This window comes from Archocentrus centrarchus, chromosome 9, assembly GCF_007364275.1.
Source record: "Archocentrus centrarchus isolate MPI-CPG fArcCen1 chromosome 9, fArcCen1, whole genome shotgun sequence".
Taxonomy (NCBI): Eukaryota; Metazoa; Chordata; class Actinopteri; order Cichliformes; family Cichlidae; genus Archocentrus; species Archocentrus centrarchus.
In genome coordinates this window covers 2,567,111-2,583,288 of record NC_044354.1, presented here as the reverse complement: position 1 = coordinate 2,583,288, position 16,178 = coordinate 2,567,111, and the positions used below count along the sequence as shown (strand labels likewise).

The window sequence follows — 16,178 nt, the reverse complement described above, 5'->3', positions numbered from 1 at the left end:
TGGACTTATAGGAGAGTTTTATTAAACAGTTTAAAACATACAAGAATTTGTTTTGGTTTTTTTACATGAATGAATTGATTATCTGGTCACAGTAAATGATCTAAGCTGCCCCCCCCCCGGTTAGCTTGTATACAGATGTGAGTGACTCACATAGCTGCTAGCATTGTTCCAGACATCTTTGACACTGTACAGTGGCTCAGTGTGGTGGGCAGTCATGCAGTGGACTCAGTTTTGCCCAAATATTTAACTAACTTACTGATACTGATACCCCTTTACTCTGAACCCCCCCGCCCCTTTATGGAAATAGACCATCACTGCGTTACTGTATCTAGGAAGCTTCGCTGACCACAAGGTCTCTCACTGCCTGGAAAGCAGCCACCATGGAGCTGAGCTGGATCTTCTCACTGGTTCCTGATGCAAGCCGATGTCTGAAGAGATGAAACGTCATAAGCAATAATGGAAACGTTTGGAAATCGACACGCTTGTGCCTTTATAACATGACTTGCAAGCAAAAAACAAAAGAATCACTTACTCTATGTCAGCTAACTTGATGAGCAGACTAATCCGAACCGCAGGAGGAAAATCAACTTAAAGAGAAACAGAAACTTTCATTAATGTGCATCAGCTCAAAACACTGAACATGTCACAAATCAAAGTGGACCTATTACATGTTTTCTGTAATATTCACTGAGTATAGCACCCCCCAAGCAAAAAAACCCACCTGCTGTTCATACTTTGTTTGCAAGTGGCAGCCAATTAAAACTGGCTTAAAGGGACAGTGGCCTTAAAAGCAGAGGAACTGAGAAGGCTTATTTGAATGATGGAATGATGGGTCCTCTTTGAGCCGAGGGACTGAATTAAAAATAAGATGCATCTGAATGAACAAAATGTTGTATATTCCTCACCTCTGTGCACGAGCAGATGAACCTCAGTGAGAATGTCGTGCAAAGCCAAACCTTTCAAAGTCTTCAGCTCGAGGATTTCTGTGATGAAGGTGTTAAAGAACTGCAAGAACACAACCTGTAGCATTAAAGTGTGTTTTGTTTTGTTATCCCACATTTCCAAAAACATACTGAATCCTGGAAAACTTTCCAAGGCATTTAGGTACAGCTAGCTTCCATTAATCTCAAGTTTTATCAGCTGCAAGAAAGAAATATATGAGATATGTTAAACTTTTTATGAATTGGACAGACTATTAAAAAGGCATAGGCTCACAAAACCAAAAAAAAGTGTGTAGATTACATGGAACTTAAATATAGGATACGACTGTACGCTGTGGTAAAGTCTTTGTTGAGGCACCAGTCGAGGATGTTGGCTATGTCTGAGCGGAGGGGGTGACCTGTGCAGGTGTACACCGTGTCCTCTGTGACCTTCCCATACGCCATACTGGTGCTCTGAAATCACAGATGGATGACGTGCAGTACAGTTTACATTATATACTTCCTGTACACTCACTGGCTACTTCATTAGATACACCTGGTTGACTGCTTGTTAATGCAAATACTTAAACAACCAATCATATGGCAGCAACTCAAAGTACTTAGGCATGTAGACATGGACGAGACGGCCTGCTGACTGCTACACTTTGCACAGACTCACAAAAACTGGACAGTAGAAGATTGGAAAAACGTTGCCTGGTCTCAGTTTCTGCTGCAGCATTGTGATGGTAGTCATAAACAACAAGAACACATGGATCTCTCCTGCCGTGTATCAATGATTCAGGCTGCTGGTGGTGTAATATCTTCTTGGCACACTTTGGTTCCCTCAGTACCAACTGAGCATCGTTTAAACGTCACAGCCTACCTAAGCCTTGTAGCTGACCATGACCATCCCTTTATGACCAGTGTGCCCACATGCAACACTGGCTCTTTGCAAGGGTGTGCTCTGAGCCCCTTACTGTACACATTACTCACACGACTGCTCAGCAAACTAACCAGGCAATCATATTGTGAAGTTTACAGAGGACACCGGAGGAGGCCGAAGCAGACTGGCCCTGGTGGAGGTGCGCTGGCTTCTTTTGATCATTGTGTGGTGGAGAGCATCCTGACATCCTCCATAATTGCCTGGTATGGCTTCAGCTCTGAGACCAACAAGAAGGCACTGCAAAGAGTGGTTACATCCTCCCACAAAACGATTAACAGCAGCTTCCCTCCTTTAGAGGACATTCATATTAACGACTGCAGAATCAGGGCTTTGAGCATCATGAAGAGCCCCTCCCACTCTGCCCATGAACAGTTTACCTCCTCCCTTTGGGCAGAAGGCTCTGTAGGCTCAAAGCTGTGTGACGCTATCATAGAATTAACTCAGTACTAACAAGAACTAAACAATGAAGCGTCCAGTAAGTGTTTATTCTGGCTGTTTTAAAACATTCAGACTGAAGATGAGATCATCGTGAACAACATTTACGATGAACTGTTGGACATACCTGCAGTATGTTGAGCGATCTTCTCATGTCACCCGACGATAAGGTCACGATGGCTTTCATTCCATCTGGAGTTATGTCAATGCTGCCACAAAAAGATTCACTCCTTAAATCAACTGTCATATAGAAGTGAAATTAAAACTTGTCAACATTTGGTAACATTTAATAAATACAGCAAAAAAAGACAATAAATGATTCCAAGTTCATTCATTAATAATAACAAGTACTAATAAGCATGAAACAATGAGAGAGTAGCTGCTGCTAACGGTTTTCAAGCTTTGCTAAAGCTGAGGACAGCTTTGATGGTATTCCCTGATTTAAACTGTTTTCACACATGCACACGAATCCTGAACTCTTCTAGACACCCAACAGAGAGTCACACAGACTTGCCACATTAAAGGCTGTTTAATATCCACCATTTTTGCTCTCACAAGCTGGATATTAAACAGCCTTTTTTACGTGGCAACTCCCCAAGTCCAGCTGCTCCCACCTGAGAATCGCCCATGTAACAGTTCAGTGAATTCACAGCCAGAACATGCAGCAGCACTTCTGCTCAAGCCAAACTTTTACAGAAGTGAGAACGAATCTAAAGAGGACCATGTCTGCTGTGCACTACAGCTGAGAAAGGACAAAACTGACAACGTCCGGGCCCGAGTCTCTGAACATAAGGAATGAGCTTGAAAATAAAAAAAGTCTTCAAAAGCTTTTTTGGACCACAGCAAGTCTGGGAATAATTTAGTGAAATACAAAAACAACAGTAGGTGGAGAGGAAACATTCACACGTTCGCTCACCTCTCCTGCTGGATAACGTGCTCCAGCCGGGGGATCATCTGGTCTGGGGAGAGCGGACCAAAGCGGAACCTGGTGCAGCGAGACTGCAGGGCGGGGATGATCTTGGACAGGTAGTTGCAGATGAGACAGAATCGAGTGTTTTCTGTGAACTTCTCAATCACTGAGACAGAGAAAGGGAGTGAGATGAAAGCAGGGAAACAAACACAAGCTAGAAATGTAAATTATAAAATGTATACTGAGCTCTGGCAACATCTCAGTCTTCTAGCATTTAAAAACAGTTTAAAAAAAAAATCTTTTTTTTTGAGTAACATTTTATCAGGACTTGTTAAGTGTTGGTACTGATGTGCAGAAAGCTTGTGAACCACCTCACTGAGAATTTTTAGTGCTCAGTTATCAACACTGCACTTCCATTATTCTGTGCAGCTCTCTTCATATTAGCTATAAACTCACTAAAAATTATAGAAACGGTTGCCCACAGTAGCAAAATTCAAATTCTACGATATTCACCTGCAGCAGCTGAAATCCATCCACTGCTCCTCCACTTAGAGCTATATGACTGCACTGAGCAGTTAAATACATGCTTTATGAGTCACATACAATTATAGTATTAGAAAAATAGAGTTAGATTAAATCTACAAAACATGTTACAGTTAAACTCAATAATTAATAATTAATCTTTTGGCAAGTAATGCTTTTAAAAATGAATGTCCAGGTTTAAAAGTAGATACACTGTAAGTCAGCAGCAGCCAAATTGGTTGCTCACTGAGCCGTGTGACTCACAGTGGGAAATGCCTGGATGAACAGATGGCTTACCTCGACGCAGTGCATTCTGGGCATCCTGGGTCATGGCATCGGCCTCATCCAGTATCACCAACTTGAAGCCCTTCCTGAAGGACAAGGCAGACAGGGAAAAGGCAGTGGCTTACTTTACTTTGCAGTTATTAAGTGCACAGACAAGTAATAAGAACATTTATTTCTGAGCAAAATGTCTATAACAAATGTTGACAGATTATTAGTCTTACTTGAAGATGGTCCTGGTGCTGGCAAAACTTAGAATGGGACCTCGTACTACATCAATGCCTCTGTCATCTGATGCATTGAGCTTTAAACCAAAATTAGCCAGATTTTAATATCAAATCACAGAGTTACATCCCAACAAACCAAAATCTTCTAACGAGGAGTTGTAAAGTACCTCCAACACCATAGAGTTGAACTCCTTCTCCTTGTACAGCTGCCTGGCACAAGCGAGTATGGTTGAGGTTTTGCCTGTTCCAGGTGGGCCGTAGAACAAGAGGTGGGGAAGCTTGTCCTCACTGATAAACCTCTGGACTAAGAAAAGAAAAAAAAAAAGTAGTTTAATCACAAGGAACCAAAGTTACTTTAACAATCCAGATATGATGCAGCCCCCTTTGCATAGTTATACCAATTTATAGCATAAAATAAAGCTTGAAGCTACTTTATGTACCATGACTCATTAATGACAGTGTAAACAAGCACAAGAGTCAGAAACACTAGCAGACAGCAGGGAGTACAAGTTTATTAAAGTTTTGTAAGTAGTCTGATTATCCACAAGTCTCATGTGTCCCTGAGGCTTCAGGACTTACGTTATACAGTACTGTTACTCTGGCAGCTCACATACTTACTGGTGCTTAGAATATCTTTGTGTGAGATCAGATCATCAAGGGTCTGTGGTCTGTATTTTTCAACCCTGGAACATGAAGCAGAAAAAAATACTGCCAGTAAGTATTGTTATCCATAATAAATTCATCCAATTGTCGAATGATTCATGCTTGCAGTGGCTACTCTGTTTACAGCACTCAAAACGGCGGATAAGCAACAATGAACGTAATTTAATTTGTGAATATTATTACAAAGTATTGATACGTGCGGGAACATATACAATAAGCGCTGACAAACGCCAAGATTTGAGATTATAAATAGCCATTTTTCAATTCGACATCTATGTTTTTTGCAGTGTCAGTTTATATTATGAATAAAGTGTCAATCTTAAATAAACAGAGGCTGCAGATTTTCGGTGAGCCTGTTGTTGAAGTGGCACCGACACAATGTTTGATGTACTGAGTAAATATAATGTATGCCGAACTAAAGAGAAGCTAATTTGGCACATAGTTTTACAACTATGTGCGATATCCACGTCATTTGTAAATACAAAAAAGACCTAACGTTAGTACACAGACGTCTACACGGTGCGGCAAGCAGCTAGCTTGACACTAGACATGTTAGCTAGCTGGTATGAACTATCTGAACCTTTCTGCGCTAAACAACGACTTTAAGCTCACCATGGTAAATTTCTGGTCTGTAGCGGAGCTTTACTTGTAGAAGCCATGTATCCTGCGAACCGTGAATTTTCCGGTAAGCTCAGTTAAAGGGTTTCAGTGTTTGAGATACTGCGTTTATTGCTGTTGACTGTCCTGTTTGGCGCGCTCCGCAAACAAAATGTACGTCAAACGTCACCACGTCTAGCCAATCGGATCACATTATCAGAATCATGGGCGGGATCGCGGTGACTTCCTTTCCGCTGAAAAAAATAATAACGTGGTTTTAAAAATTGCAACAATAAAGACACAAAATGACAAAATGATAAACAGTTTCCATTTTTAAATAATTTGTATCCACATTTTGAAGAGTAGCGTTCCCTGACCGTTGAAAGTAAAAATATTAAAACTCAGCAGTATTATTTTTCTAATAGTAGCTAGTAGATGTCTTTGAAGACAGCAGAGAGGAAATAATACGATCCTGAGGACTGAGCCATCAATTTAAAAAGAAAAAAAAAAAGTATTCTGGCTATCTTGATTTTGAAATAAAACCCTCCAAATTTGTTCTTAGATTTAAAGAAACTCCTCACCTTCTTAGATTTACTCTGTTCACATTTTTTTTTTACCATGCTAACACCTCATTCACACTGAAGTTCATCTGTAGGCCTCACAGTCTGAAAATAGTGTTTACAAGATTCCGTCTTGTAAGAGCAATACTTTATTATTTCACATGACAAAGACACACAAACATTTTCTGCACCTGTTTTGCATGTATTTTCAGTTACATGTGGATTATTTTTCTTCTAGCGATAGTGCTGACAGTAAAATATACTTCTGTCCATATGTCAGAAAGTGTAATGTGCCTTGATGTATTTATCTAGAGCCTGAATTTGAAGTATTGTTTAACCTCATACTTTAGAGGAGAAATTCCTCTGAAATAGTGTGAAATAAGTTGTGAGCAGAAACTATCATTTGGAGGAGTTAACTGCTCAGTGATCACTAGTTTGAAAAATGCAACATTAAGACATATGTTACAAAAGATTCTCTTTAATTGTCTTTTGTCCCCTCATATTTGTTTGTGGAAACTGCCAAAGCATCCAGACTCCCAGGTTGCAGTACGAGGAGACATCAGTCAAAGATGATGATTTAATATCACATCCATCATTTTCTCTTTTGATAGCATTTAATTTAACAATACAAAAGCCAAATCCTTTTTGTATTGTTTGTGTTCTAACCTATGTTCTAATTGAGTAGCCTCATTGTGATCAAGATCTCTTCTGCAAGTAAAACCTGAACACAGAGGAAGAAGAAGAAGAAAGATAAGGCACGCAATAAAAACAGACATCAGCCCTAGTTAGTTATCTAATGAAATTAGAGTTATCTGATTAGGGCAAAATTAGCCTAAGTGTCTCATGCGAATCAATTCAATGAGAATATTTTGTCAGCTGAATTTAAAATATGTCAACTAACATAAAATCACTCTAGTCTAAAAATACATTTAAGGGGGCTGTAAGTACAGTCTAGGCTATATGAGTGTCCTGGATGTAAATGTACACATTTGAGCGTGTAGCTAACTAAGATAATCATACAGAGATCTTCATCTTTCTTTCAAACATGTAAAAAAGTGATAGTTTTTGTCCCTAATCCTGGCCTGGCGTTGGAAGCATAGTAAGCCCTTTGCCCTGCTCTCTAATCTCGCGAGAGCGGCCCCTCACGGTGGTGCCTGGGCGATGCGATGCTGTTGCTGTGGGTTTGATTGACAGGAAACATGTCGGTGTGGTGGGAGCGAACCGGGATGCAGCTGCTGCCTAGGGAGACAGGGAGTACCTGCATCCAGTCCACACATCAGCACCTTTAAAACCAGCAGGCTTTTCCCCCCGATGCGTCTACTTATGATGCGCTGAAAGGCTTCTTCGCCTTCTTTTTCTTTTTTTTTTTTTTTCAAAGATACATTTGAAGAGCAGGGGAAACCAATGGATGCTGTGGCTGACCGTGTAGTCCCGCTTGGTATCTTCATACCGTGTTTGATTTAGCCTACAACCAGAGACACCTTGATGAAACAGCAGGAACTACGAGGACTGTTGTTGCAATGGAGTCGACTCTCTCACGGCTCAAAGCCCGTCTCTAAACCTTCAACATCTCGTTTCATGGCGTTTTGCAGGTTGCTCGGTTCCGTGGGTTTCACCACGTTCCTTTCCTGAATAATTATAGATATTTTTCCTTGTTTTTTTTTTTTTTAATTAATTTATTTCTTTTTTGTCAAGTGCAACGGAAAAATAACGTCCACTGTTCACAAAACTATGAACGAGGAGATGACAAAAAGCGAGGAGCAGCATCTTAGTTTGCAGAAAGCCTTGCAGCAGTGCGAGTTGGTGCAAAATATGATAGACATAAGCATTTCTAGTTTGGAGGGTTTACGGACCAAATGTGCCACATCCAACGACTTGACACAAAAAGAGATACGAACGCTGGAGGTAAGCACCGTTTGAGCGGAATCATCGGATTTCTGCTGTGCATCTTCATCCAAATCAATAGGGGGGGGGGGGGGGGGGGGGGGGGTCTGTCGCCGTTTGTTATTTATTTCAAGGCCACTGTGCATATTTTGATGTCTTTTCCGCGGCAAACTGCTTTTCTGCTGCCACTGCATAAATATGCAACGATTTCAGCTAAAGCCCACTGCTATCTGTTTTGTGCAGTGCAATAAATCAAGAGGCCACGGGGCTGCAGTGGGCTGTTATAGACTTGCGCATTCTGCAGGTGGCGGGGAGAGAAGGTGGCTCTTCTCCACCAGAATAATATCTGAGGCAGCCGAGGCCTACGGGCAGCCGTGTTTACAATCCATTAGCAATATGCCAGCCTGCGCATCTGTTCTCTCAGCCAGGCCCTGCCGTTATGCAAGGCTGGCAGATTACTGAAATTGTTACAAAATATCGTTATCCGTTAATTGGCCCGTGGGGTATTCCGTAAATTGCGTTACGTAATGGCCATAACGTCCCGGTGGCGTGTGTTGAGATATCAAGACTGTCCGTTCTGAAACCACTTAAACCAGTCGAACAAACCCCCTAACCAGTGACAGGCTGTTGCAGGACATAAAGATGCCATAAAGTGCGATAAGGTCACTGAAAACTCACTATAGCCTATTGAGCACTGCAGACACAGCACAGCATTTAGGGCCTGTAAGAATGTGATTGTGATGTCTCATGAGATCGAAACAAACACCATTAAGTGATAAGGTTTCCATAAACTCGCCACTGAGTGTTTGTGTGCGCCATCAGCACACTTTCAGTATTAGTGGGAAAATAATCGAGACGTAAAATGCCATGAAATCACTCGTGAGTGCCACACACTTATTCTCATCCCCACAGGAATATGAGACTGTGTATAACACATAAACATATTGCGAAGTGTTCATGTCCGAGCTGTTAAGGGGAGTTTGCAAGTGCTGGACAGGGGACAGGAATGTAATCCAAGAGGAGAGAGAACTAAATATATTAAGTGCAAATGCTCTGCCAGCAATGAGCAGGATACATTGTGAAGATAAACGGTCGCTATGTTCCCTGAATGCCTTGCAAAGGATTGTGGGTACTGGATTACTTGTTATAAGCTTTTTTTGGGAGGTATTATTTTAATTTTTGGCAATAAAATTAGCCTCTCTGTGAACTGATTTCTGAATAAGGTTTGATTGATTGATTGTGTCAGGATTCTAAAGAATAAAGATATACCCAAATAATATGCTCAGATCTTTTTAGAAAATGTTGGCAGACAGTCTCAGCATGTCTGTATCATCTGTGCTGCGTGGCCAATAACTGTTTAAAAAGTGTGTTAGCTGAAGGAAAATGAGGATGCACTTTTCTTTCAGCAGTTGTAGGAAGATATTGGGAGTGCACTGAACACTCTTTTCATTCTCATTCAAAATGATGCTTAATTTCAGTCGTCCTGCAGCAATAGGCAATATTGAGAAAAGTTACACCGGTTGTTAGAAAAGAAAGACGAGGATTTTTATCACTGTGCACACTGACACTGAACTCTCAGTGTCAGTGTGCAGGACTCAGGACTCTGTGAGAAGCTGTGGGTCAGAGGCAGCTCTTGGTATAATTTATGTGCTCTGTGAGCCTGATTGTTTAATTCATTCAGAGTTCATGTTGTACTATGATATGAGTAGATTGTTAAGGGAGCATTTCTGTTAAATTCAAACTCATCATAGAACATAAACAATGACAAATACAGTTTGTGTCAAGATAAGGAACCCTGTCCCACTATCCATCCATCCATCCATTCACTTCCGCACATCCTGTTAAGGGTCGCGGGGGGGCTGGAGCCTATCCCAGCTGTCATAGGGCGAGAGGCAGGGTACACCCTGAACAGGTCGCCAGCCTGTTGCAGGGCCAACACAGAGGGACAGACAACCTTTCACACTCACATTCATGCTCTCATTCACACCTATGGGCAATTTAGATTAGCCAATTAACCTAACCCCAGTAAGTGCATGTCTTTGGAAAGTGAGAGGAAACCCACACAAGCACGGGGAGAACATGCAAACTCCACACAGAGAGGGAGAGGCCTGGGCCAAGGTGGAATCGAACCCAGGCCTTCCAGATGGTATTCTAACTGTGAGGCAGCAGTGCTAACCACTACGCCACCGTGCTGCCCCCTGTCCCACTAATGGTTTAAAAAACACACACACCCAACAAAACCCTTAAATGATCACTTAGTCCTTAAACGTACAGTCCCAGGTTAAAGGGAGCTTAGAAAATGTTTAAGCAGCATTGGTGCCACAGACTGTTTTAATGTGTCAGTATTGTTTTGTTAGTATAGTTTATATTACTTGTTCTACTCGACAAGCGTGTCACGAGCGATGGGGTAGTGTGAGCATTCCTGCTGGCTGCATCGGGCCGAGATTAAAGGTAACTATAGGCTAAGAAAAGACAAGGAGACACTCACAGTGCAGGTTCAAAGCATTCATGACTTATTCATCTGTTTGTACTCGATACCTGACGACTGAATGCAGGGTTGTTAATACACCACAGGAGTGGAACATCTCGCTTCACTTTGTATACATATCGCAGTCCTGTAGAATGAAGCATTGCTCTGTGGAAACATTTCCTCACAGTTTTATTGAACACCTGATACATTTTATTAGCTTGCATGGAGGAAGCAGAAGTTGCATTTACATGTTTTTAGCCATTTAGTGAGAAATAATTCCACAACAAAGGATCTGACTTTACAAAGTTTTTTTTTTTTTTTTTACCTGAAGTCATACTAAAAACATCCAGCAGAGTTATAGGAAAAATATTATTAATTAAAGTAACATTTCTGGCCTTTTCAGACTATTAAAGTCCAGCATTGATCGTCTCTTAGCTCTGTTTTGGTCTCCATCGACTTCAGAGTGAGAATTTCTGGCTCTTTAGCTGGATCACTTTCACCTGGTAGAGCCAGTCCATTTGGGCTTTCCATCTCACACATACATACATCTTTGATTAACAGATGAGTCTCATAGATGGCTCATCAACTACTGATGGGGTGACACATTATAACTTGAGTCTTGTTTTCTTTCTCTGCATTTATAAGTTGTAGAATTCCACAGCGGCGATGCCTCCAAGCTTTAAATGAAGCAGTGTCAGTAAATTAGGCTGAGCACAAGCACAGGTTGTAAGTCTGTGTGGATATTTTGGTTTAATGTTTATGAGCACACTAAAGTACTCTTAATAATTAAATTGCATGAAATGAGAATGCAAAGTTTTATGAAACATTCACAGTGGCTGAAAATTAAAGTCATGGGACACATTTTTATGAAGTGTATTAATTTAACATCAAGATAACTTTAGGCCAGAGTGATACATTTTGATAGTCGTGTGGTCACATTGTTACATTTAGACTAGATTCCCTCTGTAAACCTATTATCAGTAAAGGAGAGTTACAGACAGGCAGCAGCAAAAATATATTTGTATTTAAACTCTGGAGCTCAGCAGAAATGAAATAAGTGTGAAAGACATTCAGCTGGAACTTTGTGAGAGATGAATGAGAATAAAGGGGAACGCACTTTAAATGCTATAATGTTGTTTCAGAAGTTTAATGAACTTCTAAACAAAAGAAGTTACTCCTGAGAAGTGTGTGATCTTCCTCAGATATTCTGAGAATAAATATGTCGCCTCAGCTGTAAATTAGTTATCACGCAGGTGTTTTGATCAGTATCACAATAATTTCAGCCTTATGCAAATTCTTCATTATTTTAACCCGAAAGACCCAGATACTGCCTTTAATAATTTATTAGGAGCATAAAACTTATCCCCGATCACCTGGTATATTTGTTGTTGATTAATAATATTTTTGGGGCCTCAAAGCAGAGGCTGGTGTATCTTTTTAGGTAGAGTATCGAACACCACTGAAATACCTGGAATACCCTGAGCATCGTTTTCTTGCTTTATGTTCTCAAAAACAAACAAACAAACAAAAACAAAACTGTGTTGCTGAATCCTGATAATAAATACATAAACCAATATATCTGTCAATATTGATCAATATTATCAGCCAAGTAATATTTTAGTTAGGCTCTATGTTTGAACATGAAATGCAGCATCAGCTGTTTTTTTTCTTCAGAGGCCAGTGAGATATGAAGACCAGTTCAAACACTGTAGCTCAGAAGGATGAAGACTTCATTATGTTTGAAGCAAACTGTCAGACTGAGTGTTGATCACGTCCAACAGAAATGAGTATTTGTTCCAAATGACCGTATAAACTTTACCCTTTGAACCTCCGTTTTGCTCTTAATGTTGCCGAAGCAGGAAGCAGAGGACAGTCTGTCAGACACATTATTACCTTTTATTATTTCAAACTTGTTTGTACACAGCTGCAAAAAGGTGCTTATATAAATTATTTTCCATTTGGAGACGCGTTTCCATCCACCTACATCTACCATATGTACTTCAAATAGTCCCCCAACTTTAGTTCACTGTTCCGGCCATAGCAGGCCTCCTATGTGCGGTGTGGGCCAGTGCTGGCTCCACTCAGCAATTAGCCTCCCTGCATTATAAAAGCAGGTGAAGAGCTGCTCAGTTTCAGTGAGGGGCTTTTTCAGTACTGTGGTGCGCTCAGGTGTGTGTGGGGCGCCGCCTGCAGAGGGTTGTGTAGTGGTGTGTTTGAGCTCCTGGTGTGTAGCTAGTGCCCTCTGTCAGCAGAAGTGTTTTTCTTGGTCTGATTAACTATTTCACCATATTTTAGTTTGGTGCCTAACATTTCCTCAAGGTAACTTTTTAAAATTAAACTTGCTACTTTTCAAAATTACTCTTTCAAAACGTTTTCTTTCCCTTTTTATTGTTACTCCCTCCTCCCTTTGCCATCTTTCAGGGACGAAACACTCGTTATTTAAGCACTATAGTCTGCTTTAATCTCCTTAACTTGTCCTGATGTTTCTTGCCTGTGGACACTGGACAATATGGGTATATATTAATACAAGAAAATTAATTAATACAGTTTGCTGCAGCTCAGTGGGCTGCCTTATTGCCTGAACAGAAGTTACATTGTTCTCGTCTTTGCTAACAGACTATTGGTTATGTAGTTGAATTTGCTTAAATTCCAGAGCTGGACATTTGTAATGCAGGAAAGCGCCGGATCCTAGTCGAGGAGATTAAATTAAGCTGGTGTGGAAGTTTTGGTCTGCTGTAACTTCATCGAGTGTTCTAGTTCATCTGGATTAACAGTGCAGCAGCTGTGAAGAGGTCAGTGCAGCTCATGTCACTAATGGGAATAGTGTGATATATAGACTCATCTGATTCAAGAGCCTGCTTAAAGGAGCACTTCATCTTTTTAACAGCTGGATTGGTTTAGTTATTTCAGCCCAAATTATGTTGCTTATAAAAAGTTTTTGTATTTCACCACAGCTGATTTATTATTTATGAAGCATTAAAGGTCTCTGCCCAGTCTGAGCAGCTATCTGATGGAATATTTGGTGCACTGTTTATGTTAAATAAACTAAATGCATTTAAAAATATATATCAAAATCAGGCAGTAACAAAACCCATGTGGACAAAGCTTAAATAATCATTTATGCTGGTGACAGTAAAGCGCTCTGCTTCAGGAACTAATTCTGTAAAGTTGGAAGTAGCTTCTTATGACCTCACCAGTCTGAACCTCAGAGTCCGGGCAGTTTTAATAAGGACCGGCTTGACTCGTTGGTGTTTAGTCCTTTGAAAATACGAGCAGCGTTAACGGAAGGGTTCGACGTGTTTAGCAATATGCGCAAAAGGCAGCCAGAAGGTAAAAATAATAGTGTTAAAACCCAGCATCGTTTTCAGTTTGTGGCATGCTATTGTTAGTCTGCTAGACCAAGCAGCTTATGCTTGTGCGCCTGCAGTACAGTATGTTGTGTCCATTATTAGTTTGCCGTGCCAAATCTGCTCAGACTGCAGCTTTATGATGATGATGATGATGATGATGATGCCTCTCATTGTACATCCTGTATAATGACAATAAAGGCATTCTATTCTATTCTATTCTATTCTATTCTATTCTAATTGTTTTATATTAAATCAGAAACGTCACAAGGGTCCTGCTAGAATGCATAATTTTCTAATTAGTAACTTCAGGATGGTCAGGATTAGAAACAGGAGGAACAGCTTTGGTTGAGCATTTTGGAGACAAAAGTTTGAGACGAGGCTGAGATGGTTTGGACACGTGAAGAGGAGGGATAGTGGATATATTGGACAAAGGATGGTGAAGATAGAGCTGTCAGGCGGGGAGGAAAAAGGAAGACCAGATACAAGATTGATGGCTGTTTGAAGGAGGACATGCAGAGGGTTGGTGTGACAGAGGAGGATGCTGGAGATGGGGGTGAGATGGAGGCAGATGATCTGCTGTGGTGACCACCAAAGGGAGCAGCTGGAAGAAGGAAATGCTTCAAGTCAACCTTTATTTTAGGATTAGAGAGATTTCAGTGTTGAGTGTTTGGAGGTAAATAAGAGTGTTGTTGTATTTATATCTCAAATCTTATGAAAATCCACTAGGGTTAACCATGGTTTTATGCAGTAACCATTTTATGCACTAACTATGGTTTTTTATGTAGTAACCTGCATAAAAAACCATAGTGGATTTTCATAAGGGAATGTTAAATATAGAAAGAACAGATTATCATTATTATTTTTAATTAATGAGTGGGTAAAAAAATCCAGCTTTGAATATATTTGAACTGGATTTAATGATGCATTTTAAAAATCCGAGGGGGCTTTTATAAACTTGTTACAGATGCCAGATCTGCGCTGAACTCAGCTTTAGCTTCTTTGAGTCCCGTCATCTGTGCATACTAATTTACTTTAGCGAGAGTGAGAGGCTAAGTCATTTTAGTTGTGAGCTGCACATGTTTTTGGTCAAATGCTAACTGTTAGTTTAGCATGTTAGCATGATATGACTTTTAAACACCTCCCAGTCTTAAAATCTATTGATCTGCGGTGCTGAGTTGGCATAATCACATAAAGATATCTGTATAGAGATTCTTTAATACTAAAAGTTCAGCTAAAGTTGATGGACTGTCATTTTACTCCAGCCAAAGTATTGATCAGAGTACTGACAGTAGCTTATACTGCATCCCAAGGGGAACGTAAATGTATAATCCATTATTTACTGAAGTCCGGGCTAAAGTGGAGCGTGAAATTAACAACAACTGGGCAAACCCACATTCACAGTTCCAACACATGTAGTGGGTTAACAGTGATCTGCACTTTGATCTCTGTGTTATTGATTCACGTGTCTGTGAGTCTCCGGCACACCTCGGCCTGTTTGTCCCATTTTAACTTGTTCATTGTTACTTTACACATGCTGCTGTATATTGTTCAAAAATAAAGGTGCCAAGTTATAGATATTAGGACATACAGTAAAATATTAACTCAGCCAGGGTAAATGTGTCTTTCTCTGTAAGTGTGGACTGCTCGGTTTCCGTATCTGGCAGTGTTGGCAGCCGTGGGCAGCTGCTGTGGGGTTTTCTGCATTCAGAGGTGACTTGCCCGTCCCTCCTCCACTGGCTTCTACTTTGGTATGCACTGATGTAGGACAGAACTGTCTAATTTCTAGCAGTCATTTTGTAGGTGTACTTTTGGAACGGGGCCATCTACATGCATCATCCTTAAGTCTTCAAGCATCACGTCACCCACTGTTTCAGCTCAAAACTGCGTAGTAACAAAGATGCTTGTGTGTCCTGCTTTCAGTGCTGTGAGGCTTTATGCAGCCTGATGGAGTCGGAACAAAGTGTTTCAGCAGTCTGTAACGAGGGACATGCTCATCAAAATTATTCTTTTCTCACAGTTTTGCACTTTAACCTTCAAGTTTATATGTGATTATTTTTAATCATAAAAATATTTACTATCATGAATTTATCAGTCTAATTTTCCTGCAACTTTTGGACTGTTGGTGTGATGAGGATAATGGAAAGTTGTGTAGGGTCACACACTCACAGGCCACTCCATTAGTTACACCTTGTTAGTACTGGGTTGAACTTTCTTTTGCCCTCAAAATTGCCTTAATTTTTCATGGCATGGATTCAATGAGCTGCTGGAAACATTCCCCAGAGATTTTGGTTCATATTGATACGATAATCTCTCACAGTTGATGGCTGGACGTCCATGATGTGAATCTTCTGTCCCACCACTTCACAACCATCCTCTACTGTGTTGGGATGAGACTGTTGAGGCCACCGGAGTGCA

At 40.6% G+C, this 16,178-nt stretch overlaps 2 protein-coding genes across 2 annotated transcripts in view; one reads left to right on the top strand and one right to left on the bottom strand.

Annotated features, from left to right (window-relative positions):
• Nucleotides 1–5,660, bottom strand: rfc5 (replication factor C (activator 1) 5). The gene is made up of 11 exons (XM_030737424.1): nt 5,515–5,660; nt 4,858–4,922; nt 4,407–4,543; nt 4,237–4,316; nt 4,028–4,101; nt 3,215–3,374; nt 2,426–2,507; nt 1,265–1,394; nt 906–983; nt 533–587; nt 1–428 (listed from the first exon to the last, which is right to left on the bottom strand). Exons 1-11 carry the CDS (start codon nt 5,559–5,561, stop codon nt 329–331), a joined length of 1,008 nt encoding a protein of 335 aa, XP_030593284.1. The 5' UTR covers nt 5,562–5,660; the 3' UTR covers nt 1–328.
• Nucleotides 5,661–7,790: 2,130 nt separating this feature from the next.
• The window catches only part of ksr2 (kinase suppressor of ras 2), a 116,362-nt gene continuing 107,974 nt past the window's right edge, over nt 7,791–16,178 (top strand). The window contains exon 1 of the mRNA XM_030738162.1: nt 7,791–7,964. Within this exon, the coding sequence (XP_030594022.1) occupies nt 7,791–7,964 (174 nt within the window). The remainder of the gene's footprint in view (nt 7,965–16,178) is intronic.